The following is a 12,252-nucleotide window of genomic DNA, read 5'->3' on the forward strand; positions in this document are numbered from 1 at the left end:
AATTAAGATCAAAACGTGCCCCAGAAGGTACAAGGCAAGATTGTTAAGGCAGCAAAAACCCTGCTAAAATTTTATTCCAGCCTCTTGATTCCTTTTACTCCCTAGGGTGTCAAAAAAAGGGTTCTCGGTTTGTGCTCGCCCTTAACATAAAGGCATTGCAATGTATTTGATAAGGAGATGCATTTCCTGTGTGATCAAACCTTGATTGCTATTCAGCACTGGGTAACTGGTGTGTCATCGGAAGGATCCATAAGAAGCTGCGCCTTGAGGATCAGAGGCCCAGCTCTTCTACCACCTCTCTTTATGATATACCTCTGTCTGTACAATATCATTAGGGTGTTCTGCTATACAAGCACCATTGATATCTTTCAGCTTGTTGTCCGGCAGATCCTCTGGTTTCGTGCAAAGTTTTAACGCCCTGGAAATGAAGACGTCCAAGTCAAACTGAGGGTCGCTCTCACTATTGACCTCCTTGGGTTCTTTGTGGAGGTGCTGAGGAGAAGATGGCAGGCTCCGTTCTTGAATCTCCGGAAGAGAGTCGGGACATTCGAGTCCTGTCTGGGTACTTGTCACCCATTGCGCGATCTCCAGGAAAAGGTTGGATGGGTCCTCTTCTAAAGCTAACTCTGCCGCGGGTGCAATAGAGGCTCTTTTCCAATGGGATAAGTCCAAGATAAGCTTGGGCTCCGAGTAATGGTGGAGCTTATTGTCTCTCCACAGGAGCTTGTCTAAGTAGGAAGGAGACCCCACTTTATAATCACACGATCGCCCGTAATCCCCCTCGAAAGCTCGGTCCATTGAGGAATGCGACTGCTCCAGGAACCTCTCCGAGCTGCTCTGGGAATATTTGCGTGGGTCCACCTGGGCTTCCTCGGCAATGGATTCCGATCCTGCTCGGGGGTCCCGCTGCACCTCATCCACATTGGGGCACTTCTCGTGTCGCCATTCCAAATCTGAGGACAAGCTCACTTGATACCTACATGCCCAAAATGTTAGAGAGATAATGAAAAGTTTCAGATCTTAAATTACCTATTCCCGTGACCGGTTGGACTAACAATGATAACAGATCTGGATTAAGGCTACCAAGCATCGCATTCTACAAGCGGAGCTCCACTGTAAAATGGATCTTTTCCACGGCTCCCTGTTTTCTGCAGCCCCCACCCCAACCACTATGGGGGGACCTGCCGGAAGAGTATGGAATGCAATGTAGGGCGGCTGCAACTTGAGTGGGGGGAAGGAACCTGTTTTTGCCAAGGAATGTTGTATTTATTTATTAAAGTGCCATGCACACTGGTGGTGACATATTACAGCTACAACTAGGGTTAAGCAAAGAAAAAATCAGTAAAATTCAGATTCAAGTCTAATGGACTTGAAATTTTTCAGTAAACCCGACTGTTCGTAAACCCCCATACTGGAAATATCCAGATTCCCCCCCACCCAAACTGGATCTATTAGACCTGAATCCGAATATTAAAGGTAAAGGTAGTCAGTCCCCTGTGCAAGCACCGGGTCATTACTGACCCATGGGGTGGTGTCACATCCTGTTTATGGGGTGGTTGGCATTACCTTCCCCAGTCATCTACACTTTACCCCCAGCAATCTGGGTACTGATTTTACCAACCTTGAAAGGATGGAAGGCTGAGTCAACCTTGAGCCGGCTACCTGAAACTGACTTCTGTCAGGATCGAACTCAGGTCGTGAGCAGAGCTTTTGACTGCACCATCTTCCCCAACTTACTTTGAATCCAGGGCTGCAGTGTTTACTTCTGAGCCCTGTGTGGAGCCCGGAAACCATGGTAGTGGTGGGCGCAGAGGTGCCTCCAAACCCCTCATGGAGCCCGGAAGTGGCAGCGGCGGCCTGCACAGAGCCGCATGCCAGGTTCAACTGGGCCGAGCCTGGCATAAAGCTCTGCACCACCTGCCATCTCCCAGCCCCACGTGGAGCCCGGAGATGGCAGCGGGGAAGTAGATGAGACGGGAGGAGAGGGAAGGGGCAGAGGGGATTCTTCCCAATATTTTTTTAATGGCAGCGGGGCCAAAGTGGCCTGAATCATGCCAAAAAAATTCAGCATGATTTGGGATCCATTTTTTGGCTCCCTTTAAATTTCCCAGAAGGGGGAGAAACCTCTGATAGGAGACAGAGGGGAAAATGTGCAAAGCACTAGAGGTTGTTACTACTATTTTGTAAAACTTTGGAGTAGCTACAAGTGATTAAATAAACGCCTTGTAACCTCTGGTGCTTTGCACATTTTTTTCTGTTCCTTTAAACTGCTGCCATTTTTCTCGGGAGAGAAGAAAACCCCAAAAATACCTACAAGAAGGCTGCAATATGAGCCCTCAGCCCATGTAGAATGGGTGGGAGCTAGACTACAAACATAAAAATACCTACAAGGTATTTTTTGGGGGGGGGGGTTGGATCAGTTCGTGGGGAGGGTCAGGGAGCAGTTGACCACTCCAGCTTCTGCCCTGAAAATATTTTTCAATGTACCCTTCAGCTTTTGACCAATACCATAGAATTGAGAGCACATTAAGCTGGTATAATGCCTATACACTTGCAAGGTGTCCCCCCCACCCCATGGATCCTGAGGTTCTCGGAAATTAGAATTTTCACCCATTTCACATTCTCTGCTTCTATTGAATTGGGACCATGCACAGTAGATACGATACCTGTCCCAGTTGGAGATTTGACTTTGGTTGGCTTCCATTAGCAAAATGTCATCAATCTCGTCCTCGATCCGGAACGGATGCTGCGAAACAGGCTCATCCTCGGGACAGTAATACGGACTCATGTAAGGATGCTGTAGGCCCATCTCTGCAGTCAGCCGGTCCATGGGGTTGAATGTCAATATCTTCTCTAGAAAATCAATGGCTGCGAATGGCAGACAAACAATCAGGTCAGCAAGACATGAGCAAGAGCTGTTCTTGTTCCCAGAAGGACGCGCTACACGCTCGATGACATCAGTCATTTCTGCAACCAGGCGACTTAACCTTTAAGCTCTCTTTCTATTTAATTATGCTGTGTAATAGTCCTCGATTCAGAAGCACAAGTCCAATTACATTTAATGGAAGAGACATGCCTGATTTGGAATGACAGCGGGCACGGTAGATGTTAGTTCTCTTAAAATTAGGACAAATGGAATGGTATAGACAGCGAAACAAAGAAATGAGGGAGGGGCCATGGCTCAGTGTTAGAACATCTGCTTTGCAGACAGAAGGTCCCAGGTTCAATTCCCAGCATCTCCAGCTAAAAGGACCATGTCCTAGGTGATGTGAAATATCTCTACCTGAGACTCCTAGTCTGAGCAGAAAATACTGACCTTGATGGATTGATGGTCTGATTCAGTATAAGGCAGCTTGGTATGTATTCAAGTGGAAATTGCTAGAGCAGCGTTTCTCAGCCAGGGTTCCCTGGAACCCTAGTGTTCTGCGAGAAATCACTAGGGGGGTTCTGCAAGAATTAGTGATGAATAGGCTAATCATATGTAAATCATATGTAATCATATGTAGGGGTTCCCTGAAACATTAATGTTATTTCAAGGGTGCCATAAGGGTAAAAAAGGTTAAGAAACGCTGTCCTAGAGTGTTGTTACAGAGGCAATTTTCTGGCCATTCCCCTCTGCAACTCCATTAATCAAGGGGGAGGAATTGGGGACAAGGGTGGGGGTTTTCCCATCGAAGGGCAAATGGCAAGCGTGGCCACCATTACTCCCCTCCTATCTCGATTTGACCACTCACTCTTACACCTCTGATGCCTCCTTGGTAGACTATCTAGTGGAAGACAGGGTGACTTATATTTCATATTCCGCAGCAAAATTTTGCTCTTATGTTTGCTGGAAACAGAAGGCATTTATGAAGAACAAAGACTTTACGGGCAAACCTTCAGATTAATTAGTATGGACAAGATGCTGTAAGCGGGAGCTGTATAATTTTATCATAGAATGTATATTTTATGGTGGCCTTCGGCTGTAAAAAATAAAATAAAATGTAAGCGTGGCCACCCCTGAAAAAGCCACCTCCTCAGTTGCCACTGAAGGGGCCAACCCCAGGATCACACCATACACAAAACTCCTAATACCTTTGCTGTCAACTTCAGGAAGCAGTTTCCGTAAAGGTTTCTTCACTTCCCAGGTGCTGTTGACAAACGTGGGCATCACTTTGAGCAGCTCTTCCTTGTCCTCTTCGCGGAAAACTGGGATCGTCTCCAGAATGAGCTGCATTTGTTCCAACTCGTGGCTTCCTAAACAAGGGAAGGCAATATTGCTCACAGGGGCCTCGGCCTTACAAGGTCTTGTTCACAAGGTCTCGTTCACACATGCATGTTCATCACTTATTGACTGTACCAACAAAATGTGATGACCAACAAAATGTTTTAAAAGATTGGGCCCGGTACGTGTGATTGTAACATCTGAACAATCTTCAAGTACAGGGTGATCAAATGATGAGAAATTAAGTAATATGTCTGTAACCAATCCTGACTTGCGGCAAGTGTACGTTTATTTGAGCTAGTCATAGTAATCCAGCTAGAGTCATCTTTGCTTCGCATACGCTTTCTGTATCCAGATACCAGTAGGGGGGAAATGCAGTGTCATGGGAAAACTCACATTGCCTGTGGAAGTGGTTGGAAGATACTGTACACCATACTTGCCCCAGAAATTAATGAGAAATCCCACTTGCTCAAGACTTCTGTGGCTTAGCTCCACAACAGAATCCAGTAAGTTAAACAGTGATTCTTTTCACTCCAGAAATGTACTGTCAGGTACTGGGTGGCTCAGGATCTCTAAAAGAAAAATGCTCAGCAGTCTCACATTGCTAAGTTCCCAGGATTCTTTGGAGGGAAATCATGAGAAGAAGAAGAAGAAGAAGAAGAAGAAGAAGAAGAAGAAGAAGAAGAAGAAGAAGAAGAAGAAGAAGAAGAAGCAGCAGCAGCAGCAGCAGCAGCAGCAGCAGCGGAAGAGGAGGAGGAAGAGGAAGAGGAAGAGGAAGAGGAAGAGGAGGGGGGAGGAGGAGGTGGTGGTGGTGGTGGTTTACATAAAACCAGCACACGTTTGTAGCATTGCTATGGCCTTGCTGATGAGAACTACTTGTGTTAAAATGTTTGTTTTCACCACTAGGTGGAAGAAAACATCTATGACATTCCAAGTCATGGCAACATCCAATAGATCTGCCCACAGTCCACACTTCAGTTGTGTGTCTCATACAGCTTGGCAAATTGCTTGTTTATTGGGACATTCGTAAACGTCTTTTACAAACGGCAAAGGATTGACAAGAGAAGAGTAGTAACCATGGCAATGTGGACTCTTTGGGGGACAGGAAAAGATACAATGACCCACAAGGGGTGGGCAAAGGAGGGATTATTTAACCCCTGGACATAAGAGAGAAGCTCTCTTGCTCTTGATTCAGCTCTCTCAGAAGGCCATTGTCCAACTTAGTACAAGCCATACCACTCTGGACTCCATCTTGAGTACATGTCGCTGGACAAAGTGACGCCCCAAACATTGAGAACCCAGGTACTGGATGATTTCTAAATGCTTGTAGCCTTAAGAATAGTCTATCCTAATTTAGCATCAGTTAGGCTATGTACAGAGTTGGGGTTTAGAGGACAGAGTGTTAACATCTTTTCTTTTTATCCTTGCTCTGCTGGACATATTTTCAAACTGCTGTGGGTACTTCTTATTTCTTTATCAAATCTCTTAACATTTTGAATATTGGTAGACTTGTCTCATTAGCCTAATTAAGCCCACTACAGTCACGCTTATCAAGGAGAATTAAGGGGAGGGGCAGCAGTCAATCTGTTCATCCTCACAGTGTGCAAGCGCAATTGTTTGTCCTCATGTTAGCTAGTGCGAGCGAAGCAGGAGAAGCAAAACCAACACAGAGCATTTCAGCGGTAATGCAGGAAAGAGTGCTAAAGCGCTAGTCCTTAGCAGGAGATATTCTTCAAAGCTAGCTGATGGCAGTGGAAGGTTGGCGGTGGTGGAAACTATCGTCAAGTTGCAGCTGACTTATGGTGACCCTGTAGGGTTTTCAAGGCAAGAGATGTTCAGAGGTGGTTTCCCATTGCCTGCCTCTGCGTGGGCTGAGAGAGTTTTGAGAGAACTGTGACTGGCTCAAGGTCACCCAGCGAGCTTCAAGTGGAGGAGTGGGGAATCGAACCCGGTTCTCCAGATTAGAGTCTGCGGCTCTTAACCACTATACCACGCTGGCTCTCGGCAGTGAACATAAGAACAGCCCTGCTGGATCAGACCAAGGCCCATCAAGTCCAGCAGTCTGTTCACACAGTGGCCAACCAGGTGCTTCTAGGAAGCCCCCAAACAAGACGACAGCAGCAGCATTATCCTGCCTGTGTTTCACGGCACCTAATATATTCGGCATGCTCCTCTGATGCTGAAGAGAATAGGCATGCATCAAGACTAGTATCCATTTTGACTAGTAGCCATGAATAGCCCTCTCCTCCATGAACATGTCCACTCCTCTCTTACAGCCTTCCAAGTTGGTAGCCATCACCACATCCTGGGGCAGGGAGTTCCACAAATTAACTAAGCGTTAAATTGTGGAAGGTTACCCAGAGAGAAGTTGTTTACACCAAGACTAAGGAAGAGAAGGGTAGAGAACCAGGTTGGTCATGGAACTTCCATATTCCTGCATAGGTAGAAATGAGGCTCGCAAGACCGTTTCCCCACAGTTTACACCCCACCCTTAGAACTGGTTTTGACTGTAAACACATATCTGAAGGACAAAAGCAAGGAGGTTTCTGACATAAAATAATTTAATGTACAAAACATTTCATCAGGCTGGTTTACTTATTTCTTTCCAAGGGCCACAGGCTAGAGATATACAGGTAGATAGAGGGAGACTGTAAGTACCACACCGGGGCTTTTTCTTGCTGGAATCTCATTAATGTTGCCTTAAATAATTAACAAAGTCGGATCTGCTTTCGTGATTATTTTAGTAGCTGAAATTACCTGCTTTCAAATAGCTACCCAGGAATTAGCTGGAGGTTTTCCCCCTTGGAGCAGGCTCGCCTCTCCAAAACATCGAGGCGAGTTGCCGAGCAGAGAGGAGGGAGGGGAGGGGAGAGAGGCGTGGGCTCCAGCGCTCTTCCTCTGCAGGTGGAGGCAGCGCAACGTTGGTCCGCTGCCCCATCTTTCTCCCTCTAGACCCCTTCGCCCTCTTGCCTTCTCCTTGCGGAAGGGAGTCGAACCCGTGCACGTAAACGCATCCAAGGACACTCACTGTAATGTATTTAATTCACAGTGGGTAGCGGTGTTAGTCTGTCTGCAGTAGTAGAAAAGGGCAAGAGTCCAGTAGCACCTTAAAGACTAACAAGAATATTTTCTGGTAGGGTAGGAGTTTTCGTGAAAACTCCTACCCTACCAGAAAATATTCTTGTTAGTCTTTAAGGTGCTACTGGACTCTTGCCCTTTTCTACTAGGGGTCGTGAAAACTCCTACCCTACCAGAAAATATTCTTGTTAGTCTTTAAGGTGCTACTGGACTCTTGCCCTTTTCTACTGTACTGTATTTAGTTGGTGCAAGGTCATTTATGCAGGGCTGTTTCCCTCGTGATCACCCCTCTGGGTTGAGCTTGAGGCCCTGCTCCAAGCGCCGTCGTCTGTTGTTCCTGTTGGACTGCGGACTTTGGGCTACCCAACCACGGACTTAGGGTGTGGCTCCGGGTGGTTGGGAAATGTATATAAGCTGGGTTGTTTTGCAGTTAGCCAGTTTCCCCCCTCTCCCTCTTCCCTGTGGGTACCCGTGTTAGTCTGTCTGCAGTAGCGGAAAAGAGCAAGAGTCCAGTAGCACCTAAAAGACTTTAAGGTGCTACTGGACTCTTGCTCCCTCTTCTCTGTTAGTTGAATAAAGTTGAATAAAGCGGTTGATGTTGGAATTCTTGTCTCCGGCCGTGTGTATGACCTACGCATACATAACACTCACAATTATAGTGACCTTTTTTTGTTTAACCATGAAAAGGCACGGATAGGAAAACCCTGGTAAGTTTCAGGGGAAGGTCGGTTGATCCCATGGGAGGGAGGCAGCCATGCGTTTCATCTCCCACAATTCGCTACAGTTGTGGGAGGCTCGCACGACAAAATGGCCATGTGTTTTTGGCTTATGTTCATGTGAAGAATCCATTCGGTAAAATCCATCCCGTTCAGTCTGTTGCTTTTGGTATGCAAAGCCAACGTCTCTCCTTGTTTCTTCTTTTCCCCCCTTCCAGCATTCTTCTTTCTCTTGTTCACAGGAGGGAACCATGTTGCGTTCAAAGAACCGCTTGACTTGAAAATAAAGCGCATTCTCTACCCCCCACCCCACAGATTCCCATAACTTACGTGGGTGGAGAAGCACATCCTCAGCATGCCCAAAAAGCGTTTCGGTATTTATTTTGAAACATTCGTTCCCAAGTGTCCTAGTTGGGGGTTGATGGGAGAGGTGTTGAAGAATGTGTGGACATGCTGGGTCTCACTCCCCAGGGACCAAACAAACCTTCACACCCGAAGCTGAGTCAGCTGTGTTTCTCCCCTCCTTTTATTCCTTATCTTACTGTGTCTCACAACAACCCCCCCCCCCAACAGCAGTAACAGGGCCCATGGCTCAGTGATAGGGCACAAGCTTTACATGCAGAAGGCCCCAAGTTCAATCCCTGGCATCTCCAGTTAAAAGATTTCAGATGAGGGGTCTCCTTAGCTACAATCACTGAGACATAGATTGAGGGACAGGTGGGACACCTATAGGGGAGGGACTGTGGCTCAGTGGTAGAGCATCTGCTTGGCGGGCAGAAAGTCCCAGGTTCAATCCCCGGCATCTCCAGTTAAAGAGACTAGGCAAGTAGGTGGCAAGACTGAGCAAGACCCCTGCCTGAGACCCAGGAGAGCCACTGCTGGTCTGAGTAGACAATACTGACTTCGATGGACCAAGGGTCTGATTCAGTATAAGGCAGCTTCATGTGTGTTCGTTATACAGAATAATTACATTCTAATGGGATAACTAAATAAGGTTATCATATATGAAAGTATTTTATTCCTTTTACTCTTTCTTTTATTATTATTCTGCGTGCTAAATATTATACAAGCAAATTTCTGACATCAGTAAACATGAAAGTGTAATCTCTCAGGTAAAATCTATCTATCTATCTATCTACACACATATACACGTATACAATATATATACGTATATACACATACACACACACATACATAAATACACATATACACACACGTATACAACGGGATAATAGGGTGTTAATTAATCAATATTATGCTTTGTAACTATTTAATGGTTTTACATTAGTTTAGGTTAGAAGGTTTATATTCATTCCAGCTATTTACAAACAGTAGCTTGTCCAAGACTTGCATTGATAGATAGAACTGTTGTGTGGTGCCGTTTGTGTGTTTCTTTGTTGTATGTTTTATATTGTGTGTTCATGTGACACAGCTCTCTCTCTATAAGGTCGGCCTGGATCTCCCCACCACCACCACCACCACCACCCAGGGGAGATAAATGATAAATTAGATAACCAACTAGGTGATGTCATTTTATAGGCGCCAAACTCTGCTGCCTCAGGCATTGTGATAAACTGTGGTGTATACAAACCGCAGTTAATTGCGGCATCTGGATGCAGTCTGCTTGGCTACATGCCAAGGTCACATCCAGGCAAAAACTCAGACATGACGTCAGAGCTTCAGCTGATAGTCTAGAAACTCTGCAGTATTACCATAGAGCTTCTAGAGCATCCGCTCAGGCCTGGATGTGATGTCAGCAAGTAACCCCTCACAACTGCCCCTTGCCAAATCTCCTGGGGGTGCCAGGAGGCAGCCTGGCATCCCTAGGCATTACAAAGGTAGGGTCTGGGGTCCCCACCATGTGTCCGACATGAGCTGTGGGTTCTCCTTGTCAAGATTACAAGTATGTCAGTTTAGTTTGACAGGGCAGGATAGATCAGAGAGATCTAAGGATGATGTAATCAGCCTGGAAAGTACCTGGGGAGCTAGAGAAAGCTGGCCTGATCCAGCTATAGCCAGGTGGCTGATGCAATGCAGTAGCAATGCCAGGGTAATTGGGTATCTACTGTGATTGGTGGCTGCAACCACCAGGTGTATATATTGGAGTGAAACCGCAGTTCTATGCGGGATGTTATGAGCGGAGAGTGTGAAAGGAGTATCTGTATATATTTCTGCACTGTACAAATAAACTACATTTTTTCTATGTGGTCGTGGACTTTCTGATGGGTATCCTGGACAAGACTGCTAATCCGCTTGGCTTCCGCGTCACTCCTCCATTCCCACATGCACAGTGCCCCGTTCAGGACTGTGGCATATGTGGAGGTGGGGCTTCTACTTTCCTCCAGGCCATTTCCTGCTTTACGATGGTCTGGCCATTTGGGGATATCCACATGTATTCGAGCAAACAGGCGGAATTCTCCAAATAGCACCACCTCAGGACTGTTTCAGGTTGGGAAAATGGCAGGAGGAGGGGAGTTCATAGAATCACCGAGTTGGAAGGGACCTCCAGGGCCATCTAGTCTGACCCCCTGCACAATGCAGGAAATTCACAACTATCTCCTCCCCCCCACTTGCCCCCAGTGACCCTTACTCCATGCCCAGAAGATGGCAACAAAAAACCCCTCCAGGATTCCTGGCCAATCTGTCCTGCAGGAAAATTCCTTCCTGACTCCAAAGTGGCGATCGGCATTACCCTGGCCATGCACAAAAGGGCCCCGAGAGCCGAGCATGGATTCATCCCTTCCTGCCCTCCCTCTCGTGATCTGCCTAAGGTCATAGAATCAGCATTGCTGACAGATGGCCATCTAGCCTCTGCTTCAAAACCTCCAGGGAAGGATAGCTCACCACCTCCTGAGGAAGCCTGTTCCACTGAGGAATCATTCCAACTGTCAGGAAGTTCTTCCTAATTTTTAGCTGAGAACTTTTTTATTATTTAATTTCTACTTGTTGGTTCTGGTCCGATCTTCTCAAGCCCCTCTGCCAAACTCACCATGAACCTGATCCAAATCAGCTAACATATTGAGGGGTCTCAGATGTAGTCTTCACTCTCCGTAATATGTGAATGGATGTTTGGGGGGTTGGGTCAGAACCTCTCTGGGCAAACACCTTGGAATTGCAATAAAACTACAACTGGAGGTAAGGTTGCCAACCTCCCGTGAGGCATGGAGTTCAATTCACCTGGAGTAAATGGCTGCTCTGGAGGTTGGACTTTATGGCATTATACCCTGCTGAGGCCCCTCCCCTCCCCTACTCCTCCCTCCCCAGGCTCTGCCCCCCAAATCTCCAGGAATTTCCCAATTGGACTTGTTAGCCGTAGCTGGACATAGACTTGCCAATTGCCCGGTATCGCCCGCCAACCCTCAGCTGGTCAGCTGGCGGAATAGGGCCAGCTAAAGGAGGGGGAGTGATCATCACTTCTGGGTAAAACTGGAAGGAACATGGATGCTCTAGCACTCTCCCCCAAAATACTCATACAATTTTCGGAGGAGATTGCTAGAGCAATCCGTTCTGGGTCACATTGCTCTAGCCCCAGAAAGCTCCTGCCAGTTGCCAGCTCACCCCTCTCCTCCGGCGGGAGGCTTCTGGGGCAGAGCTGATGGGATCGCATGCATGCGCGTCACTTTCGGTTTACACCCGGAAGTGCCACATCTTGAGGGGCCTTTTACCACTCCAACTGGGAGTTTGAATGGTAAAAGGCCCCTTGCGATGCGTTTACACCGAGAAGTGCTGCATCGCAAGGGGCCCTTTACCACTCATACTCACAGTTTGAGTAATATAAGGCCCCTTGCGATGCGGCGCTTCTGGTTGTAAACTGGAAGGGCCGTGCCGCAGCATGTAGGCGCGCTCGTACATGTGCCCGCCAACCCTCAGCTGGTCGACGGGCAGGGGGGTGAATCGGCAGGGGTTTGCCCGCCACCACCGGTCACCTGGCAACCCTACCTGGCAAACCTACCTGGACGAGATTCTCCCATACTTACCCCCCGACCGAGCATCTTGGCTTGGGAGACAACTGATCCCTACATAAGAACATAAGAAAGGCCCTGCTGGATCAGACCAAGGTCCATCAAGTCCAGCAGTCGGTTCACACAGTGGCCAACCAGGTGCCTCTAGGAAGCCCACAAACAAGATGACTGCAGCAGCACCATCCTGCCTGTGCTCCACCGCACCCAAAATAATAGACATGCTCCTCTGATACTAGAGAGAATAGGTATGCAGCATGACCAGTATCCATTCTAACTAATAACCATTAATACC

At 47.3% G+C, this 12,252-nt stretch overlaps 1 protein-coding gene across 1 annotated transcript in view; it reads right to left on the reverse strand.

The window, feature by feature from the left end:
• Positions 1-288: 288 nt before the first annotated feature.
• The window catches only part of MAPK4 (mitogen-activated protein kinase 4), a 43,388-nt gene continuing 31,424 nt past the window's right edge, over positions 289-12,252 (reverse strand). The window contains exons 3-5 of the mRNA XM_056848218.1: positions 4,075-4,236; positions 2,667-2,868; positions 289-976 (exon numbers count right to left, since the gene is read on the reverse strand). Of these exons, the coding sequence (XP_056704196.1) occupies positions 289-976; positions 2,667-2,868; positions 4,075-4,236 (1,052 nt within the window). The remainder of the gene's footprint in view (positions 977-2,666; positions 2,869-4,074; positions 4,237-12,252) is intronic.

Source organism: Euleptes europaea, chromosome 4 (genome assembly GCF_029931775.1).
Source record: "Euleptes europaea isolate rEulEur1 chromosome 4, rEulEur1.hap1, whole genome shotgun sequence".
NCBI classification, from domain to species: Eukaryota; Metazoa; Chordata; class Lepidosauria; order Squamata; family Sphaerodactylidae; genus Euleptes; species Euleptes europaea.